The following is a 24,404-nucleotide window of genomic DNA, read 5'->3' on the forward strand; positions in this document are numbered from 1 at the left end:
AAGGAATTCCTTAACTAGGTGTAGAGGTGTGGACCTGAAGGGGCCACAGAAGACACTATTTTTATAAAGACTTAATTGGACTCCAGGAAGGGGAATATTACTTTAAGTACTTAGGGCTGCGAATAAGTTAGTTGGGAGAAGCCAGAGGGAACAGAGGTGTCCCTGCAGGGTTCTGCTGTGCCACCAGGGGACATACTCTGGGACAGCACCCTGTCACCAGCAAATTTCAGAGAGACAAAGTGGGTGAGGTAATATTTCTTATTGGACCAACTTCTGTTGGCGAGAGACAAGCTTTCAAGCCACACTGAACTCTTCTTCAGGTCTGGGAAAATTCTGACATTTTAAATGTTTCAGAGTGGTAGCCATGTTAGTCTGTATCAGCAAAAAGAATGAGGAGTACACTTGTGGCACCTTAGAGACTAACAAATTTATTTGAGCATAAGCTTTCGTGGGCTAAAATACACTTCACCGGATGCATGCAGTGGAGAATACAGTAGGAAGATATATATACACAGAGAACATGAAAAAATGGGTGTTGCCATACCAACTGTAACGAAACTAATGGGGGGAAATTAGCATGGAGAAATAATTTTTACTTTGTGTAATGACCCACCCACTCCCACTCTTTATTCAAGCCTAATTTGATGGTGTCCAGTTTACAAATTAATTCCAATTCTGCAGTTTCTCGTTGGAGTCTTTTAGGTCTGAAATTGAGTGACCAGGTGTTCTCCGACTGGTTTTTGAATGTTATAATTCTTTTGCGTAGAGATTGTCTGGTTTGGCCAATGTACACGGCAGAGGGGCATTGCTGGCATATATCACATTGGTAGATGTGCAGGTGAACGAGCCTCTGATGGTGTGGCTGATGTGATTAGGTCCTACTCAATCTCTACGCAAAAGAATAAATGGACACAAATCAGATGTCAAGAATTATAACATTCAAAAACCAGTCAGAGAACACTTCAACCTCCCTGGTCACTCATTTCAAAACTAAAAGTCGCAATGCTCCAACAAAAAAACCCCTATTTCCCCATGCTAATTTTCCCCCTATTGTTACTCACACCTTCTTGTCAACTGTTTGAAATGGGCCATCCTGATTATCACTACAAAAGTTTTTTTTCTCCTGCTGATAATAGCCCACCTTAATTAGTCTGTTACAGTTGGTATGGCAACACCCATTTTTTCATGTTCTCTGTGTATATATATCTTCCTACTGTATTTTCCTCTGCATGCATCCGATAAGTGAGTTTTAGCCCACGAAAGCTTATGCTCAAATTTGTTAGTCTCTAAGGGGCCACAAGTACTCCTCATTCTTTTTGACATTTTAAAAGGTTTATACTCTGCACGCTATGTGATGCAACAGACAATGGGCAAAAAGATAGTACGTTTAAGGAAATTGAAGAAAATAGTATTTTACATAGAGTACAGTCAATCCGTGGAATTCTCTGCGACAAGGGGACATGCAGAGAAGTACTGTGACAGGATTATAAGGGGACTAAATAATTGACCATTAATATTTTACTTAAGTAAGCCTCAAGAAGGATATGGGTAATTAAGCCTCATGCTTTGGGTCATAAGCTAATCACTTTGGGTTAGACAGGGAATTCCCCCCCTGCTGCCGCCACTCACATACAACAGCACTATAGAAGAGATTAGCTCTCCCAGGATAGAGGGCATGGCTTAAACTAAGATGAATGTATTTCCCCGCAGTGACAGACTGAATAGAGAAAACACTAAGGAGAGAATAGTTTATATTGGTCCAAAGTAGCATAACTAAGCCTAATGAGATAAAACTGAACAAAAGAAATTTTAAGCCAAATATGAAATACTTTCAACAGTAAGCAAACTACAGACAAAGGAACTGTCTGCTCAAGGGAAGCAGTAGAAGCCCCATTACTAAAGTGATTTAAAATTAGACTGGACTAGACCCTCCTTGAAGAGAATGTGTGGCCAGAGGGGGCTGGATTAGATCATTTACTGTGATAGAAATCAGAGATGAAAAACACCTATTATCTGATATGAAAGCCTCCCATTACCGCCTACCCTTATGCCTTCTGGATCTAGCATGCCTGTCAGATAGTGATTCCCATGTACAGTAACACACACACACACACACACACAGGCCAGAAAGGAGAAGACCAAGTTGCCTGGTTGTTGGAATTCCTTCTCTGACAAGGGATGGATTTGTATCTCGATCTGTCTGCTGGCCGTTACAGCACACTAAGTTAGGTCCCACAAGTTTTCCCTCTACATAAGGATGTCCATTCTGGGTCAGACCAATGGTTCATCCAGCCCAGTATCCGGTCTTCCAACAGTGGTCAATGCCAGATGCTTCAGAGGGAATGAACAGAACAGGCAATTATAGAGTGATCCATCCCCTGTCGGCCAATCCTTGCTTCCAGCAGCCAGAAGTTTAGGGACACCAAGAGCATGGGGTGGCACCCTTGCCCATCTTGGCTAATAGCCAATGATGGACCTATCCTCCAGGAACTTATCTGATTCTTTTTTGAATCCAGCTATACCTTTGATCTTCACAACATCCCTTGGCAATGAGTTCCACAGGTTTAATGTGTGTTGTATGAAGAAGTGCTTCCTCCTCTTTGTTTTAAACCTGCTGTCTATTAATTCCTTTTGGTGACCCCGGTTCTTGTGTTATGCGAAGGGGTAAATAACACTTCCTTATTCACTTTCTCCACACCATTCATGATTTTAGTGTCTTTATAGATTATTTAAAAAGTATCTTTTTGTCTGTAACAGCTCCTTTTCCTTTTTAGTCATGGTGGTATTTTTTGGTCTTCTCCCCCTTCCCCCAATTTGGGGTACACATATAGTTTCAGCTGTATTATACTCTTTTTTTAAGTTTCCATGCTACTTGGAGGCATTTCACTCTTGTGACTGTTTCTTTTGATTTCCATTTAACTAACCTCCTCATTTTTGTGGTAGTTCCCCTTTTTGAAGTTAACTGCTTCGGTGGTGGGTCTCTGCTATTTTCCCCCTTTCATACATGTTAGATTTAATTACATTATGGTCAGTATTGCTGAACAGTTCAGCTGTATTTACCTCTTGGATCAGATTCCCTGTGCCACTTAGGACTAGATCGAGAATTGCCTCTCCCTCTGTGGGTTCCAGGACTGGTTGATCCAAGAAGCAGTCACCAGTAGTGTCTAGAAATTCTCTCTCTACCTTCCACCCTAAAGTGATACGTTCCCAGTCAATCTGGGGATAGTTGAGATTCCCCATTATTATTGGGTTTTCTGTTTCTGTAGCTTCTCTAATCTCCCTGAGCATTGCACAATCATCCTGGTCAGGTGATCGGTAGTATATTCTTACTGCTATATTCATATTATTTAAGTATGGAATTTCTCTCCATAGAGATTCTATAGTACAGTTTGAGTCCTTTAAATTTTTCACTAAATTTGACGCTATGCTTCTTTCACATATAGTGCTACTTCCTCACCAACATGACCTACTCGGTCATTCCTATATACTGTATACCCTGGTATTACCATGTACCACTGATTATCATCATTCCACCAAGTTTCCGTGGTGCCTATTATATCTATATCCTCATTTAATACCAGGCACTCAAGTTGACCCATCTTAGTATTAAGACTTCTTGCATTTGTATAAAAAAGATGCTTATAAAATTTGTCACTATTTAGTTGTCTGCCTTCACATGATATAACTGAACAGGACTTTTTCATCTGACTGTTTCTCTTCAGCTCCTACCTGTAATTTATCAATTTCTATCCTCTCTTTATTAAGATATAGAGAATTTCCTTTAATAAATCCTCCTCTAAGGGATGTCTGTCTGAACCATGTGCTCCTCCGCACATCAGCTTTCCCCCAGCCTTTACTTTAAAAACTTCTCTCTGACCTTTTTAATTTTACATGCCAGCAATCTGGTTCCATTTTGGTTTACATGGAGCTCATCTTTCCTATACATGCTCCTCCTTTCCAAAAAGGTTCCACAGTTCCTAACAAAACTAAATCCCTTTTCTGAATACCACTGTCTCATTAACACATTGAGAGCTTGCAGTTCTGCCTGTCGAACTGGCCCTGCACGTGGAACTAGAAACATTTCAGTGAATGCTACCATGGAGACTTTAATCTCTTTCCTAGATGCCTAAATTTGGCCTCCAAGACCTATGTCACTGGTACCATTATGTACCATGACCATTGGCTCCTCCCCAGAAACAGCACTGCACATTAGTCTATCTAGATGTCTCAGTAAGTCCTCAACCTTCAGACCTGGCAGCACTTCACCATGCAGTTCTCCCGGCCATCACAAACCCAACTATCTATACTTCTAACAATTGAATCCCCCATTACTATTACCTGCCTCTTTCTAATAATTGGAGTACCCTCCCTCCGATGGGTATCCTCAGTGCAAGAGGATACCATGACATCATCTGGAAGGAGGGTCCCAACTATGGAATCATTTCCCTCCGCTCCAGTTTGATGTTCTCCTTCCTTAGACTTTCATCCTCCTCAACAGCACAGAGGCTGCCAGACCAGGGGTGGGACCACTCAAATGTATCCCAGAAAGTGTCTTCTGTGTTCCTCTCAGTCTCCCTTAGTTCCTCCAATTCAGCCACTCTGGTCTCAAGAGTCCACACTTGGTCTGCTTGCAACATACGCACACACATGCCCTCGGCCCACAAGGCAGGTAATCATACAAGCTGCATTCAGTGCATTAACCTGGATCCTGGATTTTTTGTTGTTGTTTGTTTTTCTTTGGGGGGGGGGGGTATGTTTATTGGCCCAAGTTTAGAGAATGTTTATTAGGAATATCTGGCTCTCATGCTCCATCTCACAACACCCCCCCGGTTTGCTCCTCCTATTCACTAGCTTCTCTAGTTGCCTATGAACTGGCTTTTTAAACACATTCTACTTGAGTTAGTCCCACCTGCTTGTTCAGTGATCCTAAAGAGATTAGGGATCAAAGAATGGCAGACTAGTGCCTTGTTAGGCAGCACAGCCTTGCCTAGCAGGCCGCTAGGTTCAGCATATAGCCCGCTTTCCCCCCCCACACACACACACACACACAAAGAGGCACAGGGCAAGCAAGCACACAACAGACAAATTAACGGACAAAAATCTCTAATGTATACAGAGTCCACATTTATCAGTTGCCAGAGTTTTATTCCTCAAGCAGCTATTTTGCCTTATTCTTAGAAAGGAAATATGGTTTGGTATTTGTTGGCAAACACTGACTTTCTAATGGAGGTCACAATCTTCCTGCCCTGCTCTACATTGATTTAAAAGGATGTAGCTGATGAAGGCAAAGTCACAAAGTAATGTTTCCACCCACAGGGTTGTCACTTTTGTTTGCCAGTTTCACAAACAATAACTTTTGTTTAAGGGTGAAGGTTGACAAGGTGTACAGGTAGCTAATGTGCTGCATCTCTGTATGACCCAGAGGTCTATTCCAATTCTGCTACTGGTTGCTAGACTTCCTCACCCAAAATCCTAATTTAAAAAAATAGACTGTTCAAGAACATGGCCAGAGCAAGAAAACGAATACAAAATCAAAGATGGAACAGGACGATAATACACACAAACATGAAGTTCCCATGAACACAGAAGGAAAGAAAACAGAAAAGGTTTTCCTATATGCATGAATATCCCTGATATTCTCATGCTGGAGCATGCTGCAGTGCTACAGAACCATGGAACTTGCAAGAAATTAAACTGTTACATACTCGGCTGCTCTTGCCATCCGAAATAACTCCAGTTGCCTGGGTGTAACACAAATGGCAGCAAAGAATAGGAGTGGAGAAAGAACGCTTAGAAAAATAAACCAAGGGAGAGTTTTTCCATGCATTTAAAAATGTCTTAGCTTGCGAAACTTAAACATGAAACAGCACTTATTTGTAACATTCTGCATCTTTACTAGCTCACTGACCTACCTCTCAGGGGTGTTTATAAACCACTCTGAACATTAAGATCGCTATGTGAACGCTAAGGATTATTAAACTATTATATTCCCATTACCAATTGGTAGCATATCTACAACACACTGCTTCCCAGTCAGGAGCACTGAACTCTGTACTTTCTAATTCCCATGTGTTACCATGATTCCAATCAGTATTGTCCATTAAACAAAATCAAGAGAGGAGAGAGTGTGGTCCAGTGGGAATACTGAACTAAGGGCTCAGGAGACATGGATTTTATTCCCAGCACCGCATGTGAATTAATGTCTCCATTTGTAAATCAGGATAATAGTACTTACCTGTTTGCAATAGCACTCTGAGATCTGCAGATTAACGTACCATAAGATGAGAGTAGAAATGCTGCTCTGAGTGCAAACTATACTGGGCAGAATCTTTTCTTAGCTTCAAACATTATAATGAAATATACTGTTCCAAAACACAGGACTTCTATAGCACTTTATACATCCAGAACACAGTTCAAACACTTCTCCCTTATACACCTAAGCAAATATCTCCATTTCACAAATAGTGAAACTGAGACAAAGCACAGGGCAGAAACTTGACCAAAGCTACACAACAAGTTAGTAGCAGAACAAGGATTAGAACTCAGGACTTCCTGACTTCCAGTTGGGTGCTCTGTCCTCTAAAGCACACTGTTAACCAAGGTCAGAATTTGATGTAGTTAAGGTAAGCGGTACATAACTTGACTACTGTACAGACCTCTTACAGTGAAGTTTGAATTACATAAACAGCATACACATCTAAACAAAATCAAGGCTAATATTGATAGAAATTAATGTTCAATTGTGCTTTAAAAAGTGAGTCTGGAAAGTGGATTTGACAGTTCCATGTTTATTGACTATTATTTCCATATCACGAGCACTCAGGTAACAAAGATTTTTCCCCTGCTCCTAACTGCCAGCCTTGCAAACTCTGGCTGAGATCCGAGGGCTAGTCCACACACAAACTTGCAAAGAAAAACATGAATTAAAACAGTTATGTAGGTGTACGTTTCTGTGCAGACATGTCAGATTACAAATAGTAACGTTTACTTTAGCTAAAACAATGTAACAAATCAACCTTTAAATAACCCAACTTTAGCTATGCGAAAATCAGTATCCATGCACAACTTCCACCGAAATAAGGGAAGCCATTTTTAATCATCATCTTGTGTTATTTGGTACAAGTTTGCATGTCGACCAGCCATTAGAGTTAAACTGGCTCTCCCCCTCTTCTCCATCAGTTATAAAGATTCTGTGAGCCAAATTAGACCCTTAAATCATCCAAGCAAGCCCGCCCTTCAGATCACACCCTCAAGGACACCCATTGAAAGCAATGGGTTTGTATAGGTGTGACTAACTGAGGCCTCAAATCCAGGTCACTCCTGCTTATGCTCTGCAAAAATTAGCAAGAATAGAAAAACCTATGAACACTAGATTGTGTCACTAAACTGAGTAGACATGACTGCCTGAATAAACGTGGTGAATTAGAAGGTATTTTTACTGAGTCCATAAGTAAAGAACCGTAAATTAAATAAGTGAATAGTTAAGCAAATAAAGTTAAATACTAGAAAGAACCTTGACATCCAATTAACTATAAACCTCAACCAAGTTCAAAGTTCAAAGTGCCGAGTGTAGCAGACTTGCATCCAGAAGTCAAACGTTATCTCAGTCACTAGCAGCACCTGTGACAAAACTGCCACTGAAACACCAGTACTTGACTGAACAAGCCAGAGTGAGAATTTCAGCACAGACATGCCTATCTGTGTCAGAAGCCTGCCAACCTGAACTGGCTAAAAGCTTGTGTGACCCTAATCCAATGCCTGGTAAGGGCAACTGGAAGCCATTGTTGTCTGACATTTCCCAGACGGCAGCAAAAGTCTCTGTAAAACAGAAGTGGCCTAATGAATACATTTTACTGACATCTGAGCCTATTTCTGAGGAAAGAAAAGGACAGAGTGAAAAAATGTGAGAAGAATAGGCCTGGGGGGGGGCAGAGAGAATGGAAGCAGATAGCAAATGAGATCTAGCCAGGGACTAGACGAGAAGCAAAAGTGAAGAAAGAGAGAGGAGATGCAGAAAATAAAAGTCAAGAGGAGGAGCAGAGGAGGGCAGAGATACAAGCAATACACAAGAGCAAGCAAATGGTAGAACTTGGAGAACATACCGATTTACTTTTTCTTTATAAAGGAGTAAGGTCTGCAGATACAGGGTAGAACACATTATAAGGTGTTCCCTTCCTTATTAATTTGGAAGCCAGATCACCAAATCCTACATATAGCCTTGGTATCCGGGAATGAAATCCAGAAGCCTAAACTCCAGTATCACACTCAGTCCAATAGCCCACAGCTGCCCGGTGGCTACTGAGTAACCATTAGCTGCTAGATAAAAGGAGAAGTTCAATTTGTCGCAGGTAAATAGCAGGCGAACTGTAATGGCTGAAGCAATCAAGCTGCAGACATGCAGACGGAATCGTTATTAGAATTATAGCCCATTTGTGAACCAGTGATTGTACAGACTCGCTGTACTCAGATGGCCTGCTGCTAGTCTCATTTAAGATACAATATACTTGCATTTATTAATAAGTTAATCCATACACACCATCCTGAGCACCTTGTGGGAAATAGTATGAACAAAAATTACCATGATCAAAAAGCAACATTCAGGTTAAAACAAAAAACAGAGGCCCAGCAAACAACCCCTCCTCTCCCTCCACAAGTTCCACCCAGAGATAAGACTATAAACAAAGAACACTCCCAAAACTAGACACAAAACACCTCCTTTAGTATGAGAATACTGATTTACTCTGACCTACGTGGAGGGAAGTCCCAGGCCATTACAGGAAAAGAGGCTTGAAAATGCCTGAAATTGTCAGCAGATGTAGGGGATGGAAGCACAATAGCCTCGTCAAGGGAAGAGGAAGAAAAACGTAATGTTGGAGGAGCTTCCTCCTCCTGCTCTTCCTCAGTTGGTACTGGCAGAGTTTCCGTCTCTGGAGAGCGAGAGACCAATGGAGGAAGGAGAGGTGTAGGTCTCCGGCTTTGCTCCACAGGGGGTTTCCCGAATTGTGCACTGTACATGGCTCAAGGGTCCCAATATGGCCAATGTGGAGGAAGTGGAACATGAGGCTGCATCCATGGTGGTCCATGCCAACACTGTGCATATTGAGGATGAGTAGGAGTGATCTGTCTGGCAGACAAGGGAGCGATGGAGCTTTCCTTCTCCTCCTCGTCACTGGGGAAGGGAGGTGCTGTCTTGGGGCAAAAAGGGAGGAGTGTCATGAGTCTGGAAATGAGGGTGGAAGGTCACATTGAAGGAGAAGCGGACTCAGAAGTGTCTGATACCAGCAGGTCTTTAGAGTATCTAAACTCTCGTGGAGGAGGAAAAAGCACCATCGGTGCCGATGTACGACTCGGTGCCGAAGGACGTATCCCCCTATGGTGTCAGCGGATGGAGCCAGAGACTTGGCCGGCACTGAAAGTTTTGATGGTTCCAACAGCTTTGAGTGTGTCAAAATGGACACCGGTGCAAGGACTTTTGCTGGTGCCATAGCTCCTGCAGTTGGCTTGTCTTGCTCTCCAGACCTGAGACACGGTGCCGAGCGCTGTACATCTGCCCATTTAGGGTCTTTAGACAGTTTCTTCTTTCCCATACAGGAGGTACTCGGGCAGGCCCTGAAGCTATGTCCCTTGTCAGATGCTGTTGAGGCAACTGACCTGCAGGAGACAGTGTTCTGGTGGGCTGTGCCTCAAAGTGTGAGGATGAAGCCTGTTTCTTCTCGTCCGAGTGAGAAAGAGACAACTTTCTCTTCGAGGGGAGTGAGGATCAGCAAACAACCTGGCAGAACATGAAGGCCTCAAGGGGAGAATCTGAGCCTGGGTCTGATGCAGGCCACAGTGGTTTCTCCATGAGGAGAAATTTTAAGCAAATGTCCCGGTCTCTTCTGGCTCTGGCCATGGCAGTGGGAACACTTTTCTGGAACGTGTCCTGCTCTCAGACAGTGAATACACTGTGGGTGGCTGTCTATTACCAGGAAGGCAGCCCTGCAGGAGACGCAACTCTTAAACATGGGGGATCCAAGCATAAGGGAGAGGGGAAAGAAGAGGACAAAGGAGGATGTGTTCAGTGAGATCCTGCAGGCCAGTGCTGCATCAGACCGTGAACATAGGCCCTGGAGAGCTAATATGGCCAACAGCACGGAGAAGGAAAGAGCAGACAGAAGAACAGCCCAGGAGTCCCAGGAGGACAAGGATAGGGAAATGCACCAGGACATAATGTGTCTTCTCAGAGAGCAATCTCAAACGCTGTAGAACCTGGTTGACTTCAAGGTCCAAAAATCCTGGACTCGCCACCTCTGATGGTCCTTCAAGAACTCCACGGTCACTACTCCCTACCCCACTCCCAACATACCACGTAGCATCACAAGCCACATCCTTACCCGTACCATTCCACACCAGCAGAAAACTAGGAAAACCATAGCTTCATATACAGTGACCTGTGAGAACCACAGCTGGTGTATGTGCAGCCACAACAGACGACATTTATGGACTGAAATGATTGCCACCTTTCCAATTTTAAACTTCTACTCCATTAATGTATGTTAACAGTTTGTATTGCATTTCCTGTGTATTTTTACACATTGTTTTTCTGCACCATTTTTGCCACTCGATACATCTCTATTTTTGAAGAATAAAATTACCTTTATTAGTTCAGAATACACATTGCAGAATGCAGAGGTACTCAAAGTACACAGTGCCAGTAAATGTACAGCAAGCACCACATAATTCAGAGCTTCAGGAAAACACTTAGTTCTACGAAGAGCAAGCATTACCCAATTCCTAGCAGCACCCAAAGCTCCAGGCCCAGAGAACAGTCCAGCACAGAACGCTACTGTTCTCACTCATTGAAGTGCTCTTTTAAAGCACTCCTCAAAATGAATAGCTCCCTGATGAGCTCTTGTATAGCCTTCTTTCTGGCTGCTGAAAATCAGCAGATGGCCAGTCCACCTCTACCCCCCATCCTGGCAGCAGCTTTCCCCCCTTTCCCTTATAGGTGTTATGCAGGACACAGCAGGCAGCTATAACCATTGGGATATTTTTCTCACTGAGCTCCAATCGAGTAAACACCACCAGCATCCTTTTAATCTTCCAAAAGCATATTCAACAGTCATTCTGCACCTGCTGAGCTGGCAGGTGGATCTTTCCTTGGTGCTGTTGTGATGACCAGTGTATGGCACCATGAGGCAGGGGAGAAAGGAAGAGGCTGGGACCCCAAAATAGCTATTGGCATTTCAATGTCACCAATGGTAATCCACCAGTTCGGAAAGAATGTCCCTGCTTGCAGCTACCTGAGCAGACCTGTGTTCTTAAAGATGTGAGCATCAGGCACCTTCCCTGACCAGCCCACATAGACATCAGTAAAGCATCCCCAGGGATCCACCAGCTTGTGCATAACCGCAGACAAGCAGCCCTTTCTATTTAAGTGCTCTGTGGCAAGGTGTGCTGGTGTCAAAATAAGTATATGCATGCTTTATCGCCCCACCCCAGTGCAGGAACCCCACTGGTACAAATTGTGCACTGTGTCCCACACACTGCCAGTTGTCAGTCCTGCGTAGCAGGAGATGATTAATGATGATTAATATACACTTGCATGACAACAGCCCCCACTGTGGATTTTCCAACTCCTAAAATGATTTCACACTGACCAATACCAACTGAGACGCAAGCTTCCAGAGTGCAATCACCACTCACTGCTCTGCTGTCAATGGCCTGGAGATCTGGGGTGAGCTCAGCACAAGATCCAGGAATGCGTTCTTTCACATCCTAAAGTTATACAGCCACTCCTTGTTACCCAAAAGCTGAATTACAATACCCTAACCAGTGCCCCACGAATGCCATCAACAGCCTTGAATTGGTATTCACTATGTCCCTTATCAAACTGTCCTTGAAGAAACTATCGTGTCCCCCACTGTTGAGGTACTTCCTCAGGGTCTGCAAATACAGGAGAATTGTGAAGATCCTGTATTTGCAACATTCATCTGTGTAGTGCAGATTTCTGTGGGGTTCATGCTTCTATCACAGATGACAGATACCAAAAAGTGCCTTGTGGGTGGTTTGTTTTTTTTTTAAAGGCGCAAAAATTATGGGATATGAATGGCATGCGATAGAGAAAGTTGCATGCTGGCAACATGACCCCTAGCTCCCAGAGATCCCTGGGTGAGTTATTTCTATCCCACAACACTGAAAATTTCCCAAAAGGCATTATATGCTGGACCATGACGCACTGTGCTACTATCTGTGATGCACTAAATTTTCCATTAACGCAAGAATTCCCGGTGATTACAAGCAGCAAAGTATGCATGAGCAATACGCAAACTTTGGCAGCTGTGCACCAATGTAACTTGCATCAACCAAATTTTGTGGTATAGACATGGCCACAGATTCTCTCAAACTCTGCTTTTGTTTTTACTAACACCTACTTAACTTCAAAAAGAAAAGGAGGACTTGTGGCACCTTAGAGACTAACCAATTTATTAGAGCATAAGCTTTCGTGAGCTACAGCTGTAGCTCACGAAAGCTTATGCTCTAATAAATTGGTTAGTCTCTAAGGTGCCACAAGTCCTCCTTTTCTTTTTGCGAATACAGACTAACACGGCTGTTACTCTGATACTTAACTTCAGACTCTGACATTTGGATGAAAGACTATGTCAAAGATTCAACATATCCGCTGCTCCTATTCAAATGCTAAAGCTAGCCATATATATGTGTGTGACATGCAGTAGGTCCTTCAGCGTAATCCGGAAAGACCAAAGTTGACATTCTTGATATTTTGAAGGTTAATAAATGCAGAACTAAATTTAAAACCCTTTCAAGTCATTTTTATACATCATAAGGCAACAAATATTTGAGCTGCAAAATGAGCAACAAGCTCAGTTTTGAAAAACAATCTCTTGCAGGTCACCTTTGAAGTATGGCTTCTGTTTACATTTTATTTAAAAGGTTAGAAACTTGCCAAAATTCAACACCTTGACTTTAATAGAAATGGAGGGAGGTAAAAGATGTAAAGTTACAGTTTAGAAAACATCCAAGCATCACATAAGATTAGCCTTAATCATTGATATTATAATAGCAAAATACATCCATTCTAAAATAGAGAGATTAAATAAACCAGCTACCATGTCTGCTTTAATTAAACACCAACATTATGTGTCTGAGTTATCACATTATTTTGGAGTCATAAGCATCAACAAATTTAGTTTCAAATAAACCTCCAGTTAAGGATGAAGCAATGCTGAGGCTAAAGAACTCCTCTCACTAACACATTTTATAAAATACATCTAACTTCCCACAATTAGTTGAGCACAACATATGCTTGTTCTATGTCTCAATTATGTAACTACACAGGGGAGAACTTTTCCTACATTTTAACACTCCCAAGCGCAGATCAGAGTGCAGGATCACCAGAGACACTGAAGAATGTAGCAGAATATGAAGATTTAATGCAGTCTAATTTGAAGTGCTGCATGTCATTTCATTACTATTTACACATTTGTTGAAGTGGCTGGGTTGCATTCCACACTGTTGGACTGCTACCATTTATTGCTGTCCACTTTTTACACTCAAGCTGCTAAATCACTCAATCTGTTTTACTGTTGATCCCAATGCTCTGTGCTGAGTGAAAGCAGACAATGTCTAATCAAGTTTAACCAGCAAAGTTTGGGCACTAGAATTTCCAATGTACTTGATGGTGTTGATTAAGTACTTCCCTTTAGAAGGCAAACAGAGCTTCGCAGATTCTGTTCCGTTATGCCCCCAGCCTTTAAAAAAAGGGGAGCAGACGTGGAGGGATAAATAATATGTACATTCTTGATAAAGGGACATAGATAGATTTTGCTCACAAATATTACTGCTTCCTGAAACAGCCACAACGACAAGTTCTCAGGAGGCAGAACTTAAGAGTGCAGCCATGTATCTGAAGGGAAAAATGAGTTTAAAAACCTTTTGACACAGGGCTTCTCTACACAGCAAGTTACAGCGCAGCAAGCTAGGCTGTGACTCTATAGCACACCAGTTTGCCATGCAGTAATGTCCCACGTGGATGCTGCTACAGTGCACTGCGCCCTGGGACTTTCAGTATGCTGAGGCAGTGCCCAGATAGGACATTGTCGCGCAGCAAGCTTGGGGTGGGGGGAACTGTATATTCACACACTGGCTTCTGGCACAATAACTTGCCATGTAGACAAACCCTAACTTCTCTTCTACTCTCTCTCCCTCCTCCCCCCAGCATGTAAGGAGGTCTCTTCTCTCCAGGGGGGAAAAAAGGCTCTCAGATTTATGTTTGTTTACGTTATTTTCATTGCAAGTATCAGCTCCTTTTTCCCCTCTGTTCAGCTTTTAAACACTGCAAAACAAGGCCCAAGACCCAAGCTGACCTGTAAGGAGGAAAGGGTGAAGTTGGCAAAGGAGATGAGAGATGGAAGAAGGGAAATGGTGGGTGAAGGGGAGGTGATGTGCTTCACGGGATGGGGGTGGGACAGGGACATGAATATCTGCCTTTTCCCCCCTCTATAATTTACTTGTTGCCATTTGACACAACAGTTAATCCTTTAAGAGTGGATTTGTGTTTTTTTAATTTCATTTAATTTTCATATAAAATTTGAACCTATTTTCAGCATGCCAATGTTAGGGCCCTTCCTACTAACTGGACCCAGAGCCACAAACTCAGACCAAAGGCTGTGAAGTCTGAAACCAGGAAAAGTTATTGCCAGATTAGCAGGCACTTCCCTTAAATTATTACAAACCAATGCAACTCCCTTAATATCTGTGCACAAAGAGAAATTAGCAGAAGAGCACTGGTTAATTTTCTCCATGACAACAGGATGCCAGTTGTGTCCATAGCATAGTACTCACATCAAACAGAGCTGCCATCTGTCTTTTCAATTACAGGATACCCATTCAATTACCAAGGCACACAGGATTTTATTTGGCTTACAGATGCAATCATAAATAAACCCACTTGTTTTATACATTTCTTTCCTTCTTGAGGACACAATTTTGGAATACAGTAGATGGTTAAATATTACAGTCTGATAGCCTTTATATACAAAAACTGTGATGACAAATATAAGAATATAAGAAGGGCCATACTGGGTCAGACCAAAGGTCCATCTAGCCCAGTATCCTGTCCTCCAACAGTGGCCAATGCCAGGTGCCCCGGAGGAAATAAACAGAACAGGGAATCATCAAGTGATCCATCCCCTGCCACCCATTCCCAGCTTCTGGCACACAGAGGCTAGGGACACCATCCCTGTCCATCCTAACTAATAGCCATTGATGCACCTATCCTCCATGAACTTATCTAGTTCTTTTTTTAACCCGGTTATAATCTTGGCCTTCACAACATCAATTCTACAATTGTAGAACTGCTACTCTCAGGGAAATTTGGAATCCTTGTATTTTGGTTTTCAATCTTAACAGACTTCCAGAGCAAAATTCATTACTCCAAGAACTATGCTTTTAGCTTCCACGAATAGCTTTAGTGGTAATTTCATGACCAGTTTAAATCATATTAAATTTAAGAAAAATTACATTCCATTGCTGTAGTAAAAATTCAAACTGTTACCTTTATTGCTGATACCAAAAGATTCATATTAATGTGTTTAATACATGAAGATGACATGCCATCTGAAAACCAAACTGTCCCAGCAGAAAAAATCAAGATAGGCAGTTGTGACTAACTCTTGGCAAATTATTAACTCAAAGTGAATTAGTCATAAATTTAATGTTTTTTCTATTCATAATCTATCCATGAACAAGTCATGATTTTTACCACTGTGCTATTTACAGAATAGTTTGTAAGAACAAGTTGTAGCCTATAGTTTGTTTACAGACTGGTCACTATGGGCATTTGCTTTTCAGGCCATTTGATTGGTCATGTCGAGTCAGCTTATATTGTGTTGATTCTCCCTTCCCCTGACTGTATACCCAAGGTTTTAGAGACAGCAGAAATTGCAGGAGAATGGGGTAGGGGGAGAGAAAACCTGGATTTGTGCTGGAAATGGCCCACCTTGATTATCATACACATTGTAAGGAGTGTGATCACTTTAGATAACCTATTACCAGCAGGAGAGTGGGGTGGTGGGAAAGAAAACCTTTTGAAGTGATAAACACCCATTTTTTCATGGTCTGTGTGTATAAAAATATCCTTACTGCATTTTCCACTTTTATGCATCCGATGAAGTGAGCTGTAGCTCACGAAAGCTTATGCTCAAATAAATTGGTTAGTCTCTAAGGTGCCACAAGTACTCCTTTTCTTTTTGCGAATACAGACTAACACGGCTGCTACTCTGAAACCTTTTCCCTGTTTGCAAATCATCCATGAATTTGAAGAATTTTAATCTATTGTGCAAACAATAAGCTTTTCAAAATGGTCAAAGTGTTTCCAGTCTGGTTACTAATGAATATTCACAGATTCATAAATACTAAGGTCAGAAGGGACCGTTATGATCATCTAGTCTGACCTCCTGCACAATGCAGGCCACAGAATCTCACCCACCCACTCATACAAGTATTCTTGCTGCTTTGGCTTTTTGCAGACATCCTTCTGAAAAGCTCATTCACCTAAATATTCACAAATAAGACAACAGAAGGGGTCATAATGTGAATCTGGCAATTCACTAAAAAAGTTGAATAGTTTTTAACTGCATTTGTCCAAATCTAGTCATTGTCATACTGCTGAATTCCCTCTTGTTTGAGAGCCAATTATTTCACAAGAGTGTCACCTGTTCACTTAATTTTATTTACAGTAAGTCACTTATATCTCAGACAGACCAAGAAATCAAGATTCTCCCCGGTGTTAATGATGCCAAAGACACTGATTCCACATCATACTTCTATCTTCTCTGTTATCTACTGCTGACTGAAAATGTTCTGGTGGAATAACTGTCCACCTGAAAAGAACAGGAGTACTTATGGCACCTTAGAAACTAACAAATTTATTTGAGCATAAGCTTTCGTAAGCTACAGCTTATGCTCAAATAAATTGGTTAGTCTCTAAGGTGCCACAAGTACTCCTTTTCTTTTTGCGGATACAGACTAACACGGCTGCTACTCTGAAACCTGTCACCTGAAAATACTGATTCAAGAGATTTGAAACATTCCATGGAAACCTCTCAATTTGGCTTAAACTTCCAACGGAAACCAGACTGGTTAGAACCCTCAGTTTCCCCACAGTCTGCCTGGCAGACTCCTCCGGTCAGCAGCAGGGAGCTCTTTTGTTTTGAATACACTCAAATGTTCCCAGTGCAAGAATGTTTTGGTGTTTTCAAAACAAAATATTGCCAAATTTAAGTTTTCGCCCCTTCTTGGGATTAAAAATTTCCCCCAAACTTGATGTTTTTCATAGGACAAAACTTCTGCTTTCCAAGCTGCTCTACTTGTATCCCTGATGTAGGACCTTGGCAGGTTTAGAAGCACAATATGACTAAGTAATTCGGAGCTCTTTAAAAGCCTTGAAGCTTCATTGAATCTCTCTTTTCTTTTTCTTTCTTTTTTTTTTTTAAACAAAGACTTTTGGAGCACTGCATATACCCCAGATGGGTTTGTAAAAGCAAAATAAAGTGTACAGAGCTTTTAAACTGATAGAATAAATCAGGAGTGTCAGCAGTGATGTGGTGGGTCTGGCCTCCCTTGCAACTCGGTAGCAAATGAGATGCCAGCAAATCCATCAACATACAATTTTTCAGTACAATACTTAATGCTTTCATGATGTCCAGCTTGCTGAGATGCACTCTTAAAAGAAATGCAAAGGTGTAGAATAAACCTGTCACTAGTTTTTAACTAGTCATCTTACACATACAAACTTTTACTAGCACGCATTTTTGGTAGCAAAACTCTGAATGAGTGTTCCACCTTTACTCAAAAGCTAAAGCCAGGTCCGGAGTTCTGTGTATGCTCTACAACTGCTCATAACATCACAGCTACCTAGCCCACTGCTCTCTGCATTATCTTTGGTAGCTGTAAGGTAAATAACTTTTGCTTAGTAAACTCAGAACTTCAATGTGTTTGCCATATAAGTGAACGACCAACAGATTTTTAAACAATTGTATTAAAACAATTTCAGAAATTTAAATCTACGCAGGCTAAACTGTCAAATATTAGGGATATCAAACAAATGTTAAGAGATTTTCTACAGAGCTTTGGCCTATGTCCGCTTTAAGAAGTCAACAACAAAGTCAGGCAGGTGCAAAGTGGTAAGTGGACTTACCAGTTCTCTTTCAGTACCTAAAAAGCGGATAGAGCCCAGACAGTCAAAACATATTAAAAATTCCACCACTACCAAAGAAGCCTTTTTATCATCAAGGTTACTTATCTGAATAACCTCATGGTTTGTTTTGTTACTGTAATTTTGTCTTTCTACCCCACACTTCCTCCTACTGTTTAATAAACTAATACATGCGTCTTGCCTTAAGGTAGATAAAACACTCTTTTGGATAGGAGGCAACTTCCTAGGTGTTTTTACAGTGCCTACAGGGGTCTGTGGACACTAGTCATCCACATAAATAAGGCATGCATCTGCAGTTTTACGAACACACGATTTTCATTTTCTTCAATCACAGAGGTGCCTATTCAAGCGAGAGAAAGAGAGCACGCACGCTAAGATGTTGAAACAGCTCTGAGCCTCTTAGAATGCCCTTATATTCAGTCTTTCTGCAACAATGATGCCATCTTCCAGCCACTGTAGCACATTACATTATTTCCCAGTGTACTATTTGCTTTTATTATCTCTTTACATATAAAATGGCCTACGTAACAGTGTTTGGATACAGTTTAGCCCTCTGAGTCTGGTAAGATTTATTTTCTGTTTAGAAAGAACAGAAACAAGTGAGATTACTGGTAAGTATCCTGTGCTCATCAAGAGTGTCACTTCTGCATATTGTCTGTAGTGTAGTTGTAGCCATGATGGTACAAGATGAGAGAGACAAGGTGGGTGAGGTAGCATATTTTACTAGACCAACTTCTGTTGGTGCAAGACAAGCTTTTGAGCTACACATCTTCAGCATTTCACAGCTCTGTGCAGCTCAAAAGATGGTCTCTCGCATCAACAGAAGTTGGTCCAGTAAAAGATATTACCTCATGCACCTTGTCTCGCTCAATTCTGCAAATTCACAGCTGTGGGACTGGCACTTAGCTGTGGAATCTCCTGAAGAGCAGTATCCATTGGGACCACTCAACCCTCCTCCTCTCCGAGCAATGAGAGAACGCAAAGGGAGGTGACCCAAAACACCTTGCAATTCCTTCCCTAGTTTTGGAGTTCTTGACCAGAGTGTCTGAAGAATTGGGGAAGGTGGGCAGGGAAAGTGTGAATATGCAGAGGCAACACACTCGAAGAACAGTTATTGGTTTTGCAACCTTTTTCTTTGAGTGGCCTCTCCATATTTCCACTTGCGAGAGATTAGTGAGCAGTGCCATCCCCCTCAGAAGGTGAGCTGCAAAGCCACCAAAACATGAATTGGCTCTAGACTGCAAATCAAGAGTATTAGAAGTAATCAGAATTTTGCTCTCCCAGAACAGACTTCAGTGAGGGACAAATTTTTGCTTTAGGCACATATGAAGCTTCAAGTATCAGATTTGCAAACTGTATGTAAAACACAGCATGAAGGCATGAAACAGATACTATCTTTGGATTAACTGATATCTTCTGATATCTCCAGGTGAATTAATACCGGTCATAACAAGGGTATAAAAGATAAATGGAGAAATACAGACAGGATAGTGACCCATATAAAATGGAAGCTGAGAGGACTTGAGAACGGAAGAGGTGAGGTCACTAACCAAATCACATTTCTCATTTTGGCTACGGTTTATAAGGATTAGCTATTTGGCCTGTATCTCACTGAGTCCCTAGTCTATAGAAATGGTTATAAGGAACGCTGTTTCCACAGAGATATGGTACAGGTGAAAGTCTGACCAATAGCAGATCAGAGGCCCCAAGAGATTCGTGAACTCCAACACCAAAGCAAGAGAAACACCTGCACTGGAGTGAATGCTCCCAGAGCAGCTAAATGAACACAGATTTCAGAGTAACAGCCGTGTTAGTCTGTATCTGCAAAAAGAAAAGGAGTACTTATGGCACCTTAGAGACTAACAAATTTATTTGAGCATAAGCTTTTGTGAGCTACAGCTCACTTCATCGGATGTATGAAGGGATGCATCCGATGAAGTGAGCTATAGCTCACAAAAGCTTATGCTCAAATAAACTTGTTAGTCTCTAAGGTGCCACAAGTCCTCCTTTTCTTTAAATAAATACAGATACCCTGTAGCACTCACAACCCCATCAATCACATTGCTAAGAAATCCAGTTTCCTTTGGCAAAGATCAAGACAAAGCAATTATCTCAAGCAACCTTAGCATTACATAGAGTAACCCTCCCAAAAATTAAGCTATTATAAGGTGAGGGAGGACAGTTGCCCTGAGTATGTGAGGGTGGAAGCTAAAATCAAATCCAAGCAGTATGGATGGCAGCATCAGTTCTGGGTCTGGTTCTGTTCAATATCTTCATCAGTGATTTAGATAATGGCATACAGAGTACACTTATAAAGTTTGGGGATGATACCAAGCTGGGAGGGGTTGCAAGTGCTTTGGAGGATAGGATTAAAATTCAAAATGATCTAGACAAACTGGAAAAATAGTGTGAAATAAATAGGATGAAATTCAATAAGGAAAATGCAAAGGACTGCATTTAGGAAGGAACAATCAGTTGCACACATACAAAGAGGGAAATGACTGCCTAGGAAGGAGTACAGCAGAAAGGGATCTGGGGAGTCATAGTGGATCACAAGCTAAATATGTGTCAACAGTGTAACACTGTTGCAAAAAAAAAAAAAAAAAAAAGCAGACATTCTGGGATGTATTAGCAGGAGTGTTATAAGCAAGACAGGAAAAATAGTTCTTCCACTCTAGTGTGTGCTGATTAGGTCCCAACTGGAGTAGTGTGTCCGGTTCTGGGCACCACATTTCAGGAATGATGTGGACAAATTGGGGAGAGTCCAGAGAAGAGCAACAAAAATGATTAATGGTCTAGAAAACTTGAGCTATGAGGGAAGATTGAAAAAACTGGGTTTGTTTAGTCTGGAAAAGAGAAAACAGAGGGGACATGGTAACAGTTTTCAAGTATGTAAAAGGTTGTTATGAGGAGGAGGGAGAAAAATTGTTTTTCTTAACCTCTGAGGATAGGACAAGAAGCAATGGGCTTAAATTGCAGCAAGGGAGGTTTAGTTTGGACATTAGGAAAAACTTCCTGTCAGGGTGGTTAAGCACTGGAATAAAATGCCTAGAGAAGTTGTGGAATCTCCATCATTGGAGGTTTTTAAGAGCAGGTTATCATACACCTGTCAGGAACCGTTCAGATAATACTTAGTCCTGCCATGAGTGCAGGGGACTGGACTAGATGATCTGGTGCAAGTGCTGGAGGAACCAACTAGGGGCAGAACTCTTCTTGACCTGCTGCTCACAAACTGGGAAAAATTAGTAGGGGAAGCTAAAGTGGATGGGAACCTGGGAGGCAGTGACCATGAGATGGTCGAGTTCAGGATCCTGACACAGGGAAGAAAGGAGAGCAGCAGAATATGGACCCTGGACTTCAGAAAAGCAGACTTTGACTCCCTCAGGGAACTGATGGGCAGGATCCTCTGGGAGAATAACATGAGGAGGAAAGGAGTCCAGGAGAGCTGGCTGTATGTCAAAGAATCCTTATTGAGGTTACAGGGACAAACCATCCCGATGTGTAGAAAGAATAGTCAATATGGCAGGCGACCAACTTGGCTTAACAGTGAAATCCTTGCTGATCTTGAACACAAAAAAGAAGTTTACAAGAAGTGGAAGATTGGACAAATGACCAGGGAGGAATATAAAAATATTGCTCGGGGATGCAGGAGTGAAATCAGGAAGGCCAAATCACACCTGGAGTTGCAGCTAGCAAGAGATGTTAAGAATAACAAGAAGGGTTACTTCAGGTATGTTAGCAACAAGAAGAAAGTCAAGGGAAGTGTGGGCCCCTTACTGAATAAGGGAGGCAACCTAGTGACAGAGGATGTGGAAAAACCTAATGTACTCAGTGCTTTTTTTGCTTCTGTCTTCACGAACAAGGTCAGCTCCCAAACTACTGCACTGGGCAGCACAGCATGGGGAGGAGGTGATCAGTCCTCTGTGGAGAAAGAAGTGATTTGGGACTATTTAGAAAAGCTGGACGAGCACAAGTCCATGGGGCCGGATGCGCTGCATCCAAGAGTACTAAAGGAGTTGGCGTATCTGATTGCAGAGCCATTGGCCATTATCTTTGAAAACTCATGGCGATCCGGGGAAGTCCCGGACAACTACAGGCCGGTCAGCCTCACCTCAGTCCCCGGAAAAATCATGGAGCAGGTCCTCAAGGAATCAATTCTGAAGCTCTTAGACGAGAGGAAATTGATCAGGAACCGTCAGCATGGATTCACCAAGGGCAAGTCATGCCTGACTAATTGCCTTCTATGACGAGATAACTGGCTCTGTGGATATGGGGAAAGCGGTGGACATGTTGTTCCTTGACTTTAGCAAAGCTTTTGACACTGTCTCCCAAAGTATTTTTGCCAGCAAGTTAAAGTAGTATGGACTGGATGAATGGACTATAAGCTGGACAGAAAGTTGGCTAGATTGTCAGGCTCAACGGGTATTGATCAATGGCTCCATGTCTAGTTGGCAGCCGGTATCAAGTAGAGTGCCCAAGGATCGGTCCTGGGGCCGGTTTTGTTCAATATCTTCATAAATGATCTGGAGGATGGTGTGGATTGCACCCTCAGCAAGTTTGCAGATGACACTAAACTGGGAGGAGAGGTAGATACGCTGGAGGGTAGGGATAGGATACAGAAGGACCTAGACAAATTAGAGGATTGGGCCAAAAGAAATCTGATGAGGTTCAACAAGGACAAATGCAGAGTCCTGCACTTAGGACGGAAGAACCCCATGCACCGCTACAGACTAGGGACCCAATGGCTCGGCAGCAGTTCTGCAGAAAAGGACCTAGGGGTGACAGTGGACGAGAAGCTGAATAGGAGTCAACAGTGTGCCCTTGTTGCCAAGAAGGCCAATGGCATTTTGGGATGTATAAGTAGGAGCATTGCCAGCAGATTGAGAGACGTGATCATTCCCCTCTATTCGACATTGGTGAGGCCTCATCTGGAGTAGTGTCTCCAGTTTTGGGCCCCACACAAGAAGAAGGATGTGGAAAAATTGGAAAACGTCCAGAAGAGGGCAACAAAAATGATTAGGGGACTGGAAGACATGACTTATGAGGAGAGGCTGAGGGAACTGGGATTGTTTAGTCTGCGGAAGAGAAGAATGAGGGGGGATTTGATAGCTGCTTTCAACTACCTGAAAGGGGGTTCCAAAGAGGATGGATCTAGACTGTTCTCAGTGGTAGCTGATGACAGAACAAGGAGTAATGGTCTCAAGTTGCAGTGGGGGAGGTTTAGATTGGATATTAGGAAAAACTTTTTCACTAAGAGGGTGATGAAACACTGGAATGCGTTACCTAGGGAGGTGGTAGAATCTCCTTCCTTAGAGGTTTTTAAGGTCAGGCTTGACAAAGCCCTGGCTGGGATGATTTAACTGGGAATTGGTCCTGCTTCGAGCAGGGGGTTGGACTAGATGACCTTCAGGGGTCCCTTCCAACCCTGATATTCTATGATTCTAATCCCTGCCCATCCTTGCTCATAGCCATTGATGGACCTATCCTCCATGAATTTATCTAGTTCTTTTTTGAACCCTGTTATAGTCTTGGCCTTCACAACATCCTCTGGCAAAGAGTTCCACAGACTGACAAACACAGAACTGACGGTGCCAGAAAATCAAGGGTGCTGGACCTTCAGCACTGGGGTCAGTCAAACCTGACAATTCAGAGAACCCTCCGGGCACATGAGTAAGGTGTCACACTTTTAAGTGGCACATCAGAGAGTCAACAGCACTGGCCTTGGACCCAGCTGACCTGGGCAAACCTATGAGCCTGGGTATTGCTGATGCTGGACACCAAATCACTCTGACAAGGTACAGAACCACTTCAGCTAGCGACTCAGTCACCGGTGCTTATCATTGCACCCCGTGGAAATAGGGATGGTAGTGCAGCTTACACTGTGCAAAAAACCTCTTCAGGCAAGTGGCCTCCACCTCAATTGTGCAGAACCTCAAGCACTAGATTGTCAACCTGGATCGAACCGGGGGCCTAACACCACTTACCCTGGTGCTGGACCACTTCAAGGAGGTGGTACACCATTCAATGGGGCCAAAACTTTGGCATCAGATTCAGGGAACCCAGATGGCTGTGAAGCCAATGTTGTGCATAATGGCCACCAGATCATTTCATCAAGTGTTCACTTGAGACTCATGGAGCTGCAGCACCCCAGGCACGAGACCAGATCAACCTGGATGGTTCCAAGAAT

General features: G+C 42.5%; 1 protein-coding gene across 8 annotated transcripts in view; it reads right to left on the minus strand.

The window, feature by feature from the left end:
• UNC13B (unc-13 homolog B) overlaps positions 1-24,404 on the minus strand; it is a 390,473-nt gene that overhangs the window by 246,920 nt on the left and 119,149 nt on the right. For 5 of the 8 annotated variants that reach the window (XM_073343307.2, XM_073343303.2, XM_073343300.2 and 2 more), the window contains exon 8: positions 5,706-5,741. The exons of the other annotated variants lie outside the window; for them this stretch is intronic. In XM_073343307.2, coding sequence (XP_073199408.1) covers positions 5,706-5,741 — 36 coding nt within the window. The remainder of the gene's footprint in view (positions 1-5,705; positions 5,742-24,404) is intronic. 8 annotated transcript variants of the gene reach the window in all.

Source organism: Lepidochelys kempii, chromosome 5, assembly GCF_965140285.1.
Source record: "Lepidochelys kempii isolate rLepKem1 chromosome 5, rLepKem1.hap1, whole genome shotgun sequence".
In the NCBI taxonomy this organism is placed as follows: Eukaryota; Metazoa; Chordata; order Testudines; family Cheloniidae; genus Lepidochelys; species Lepidochelys kempii.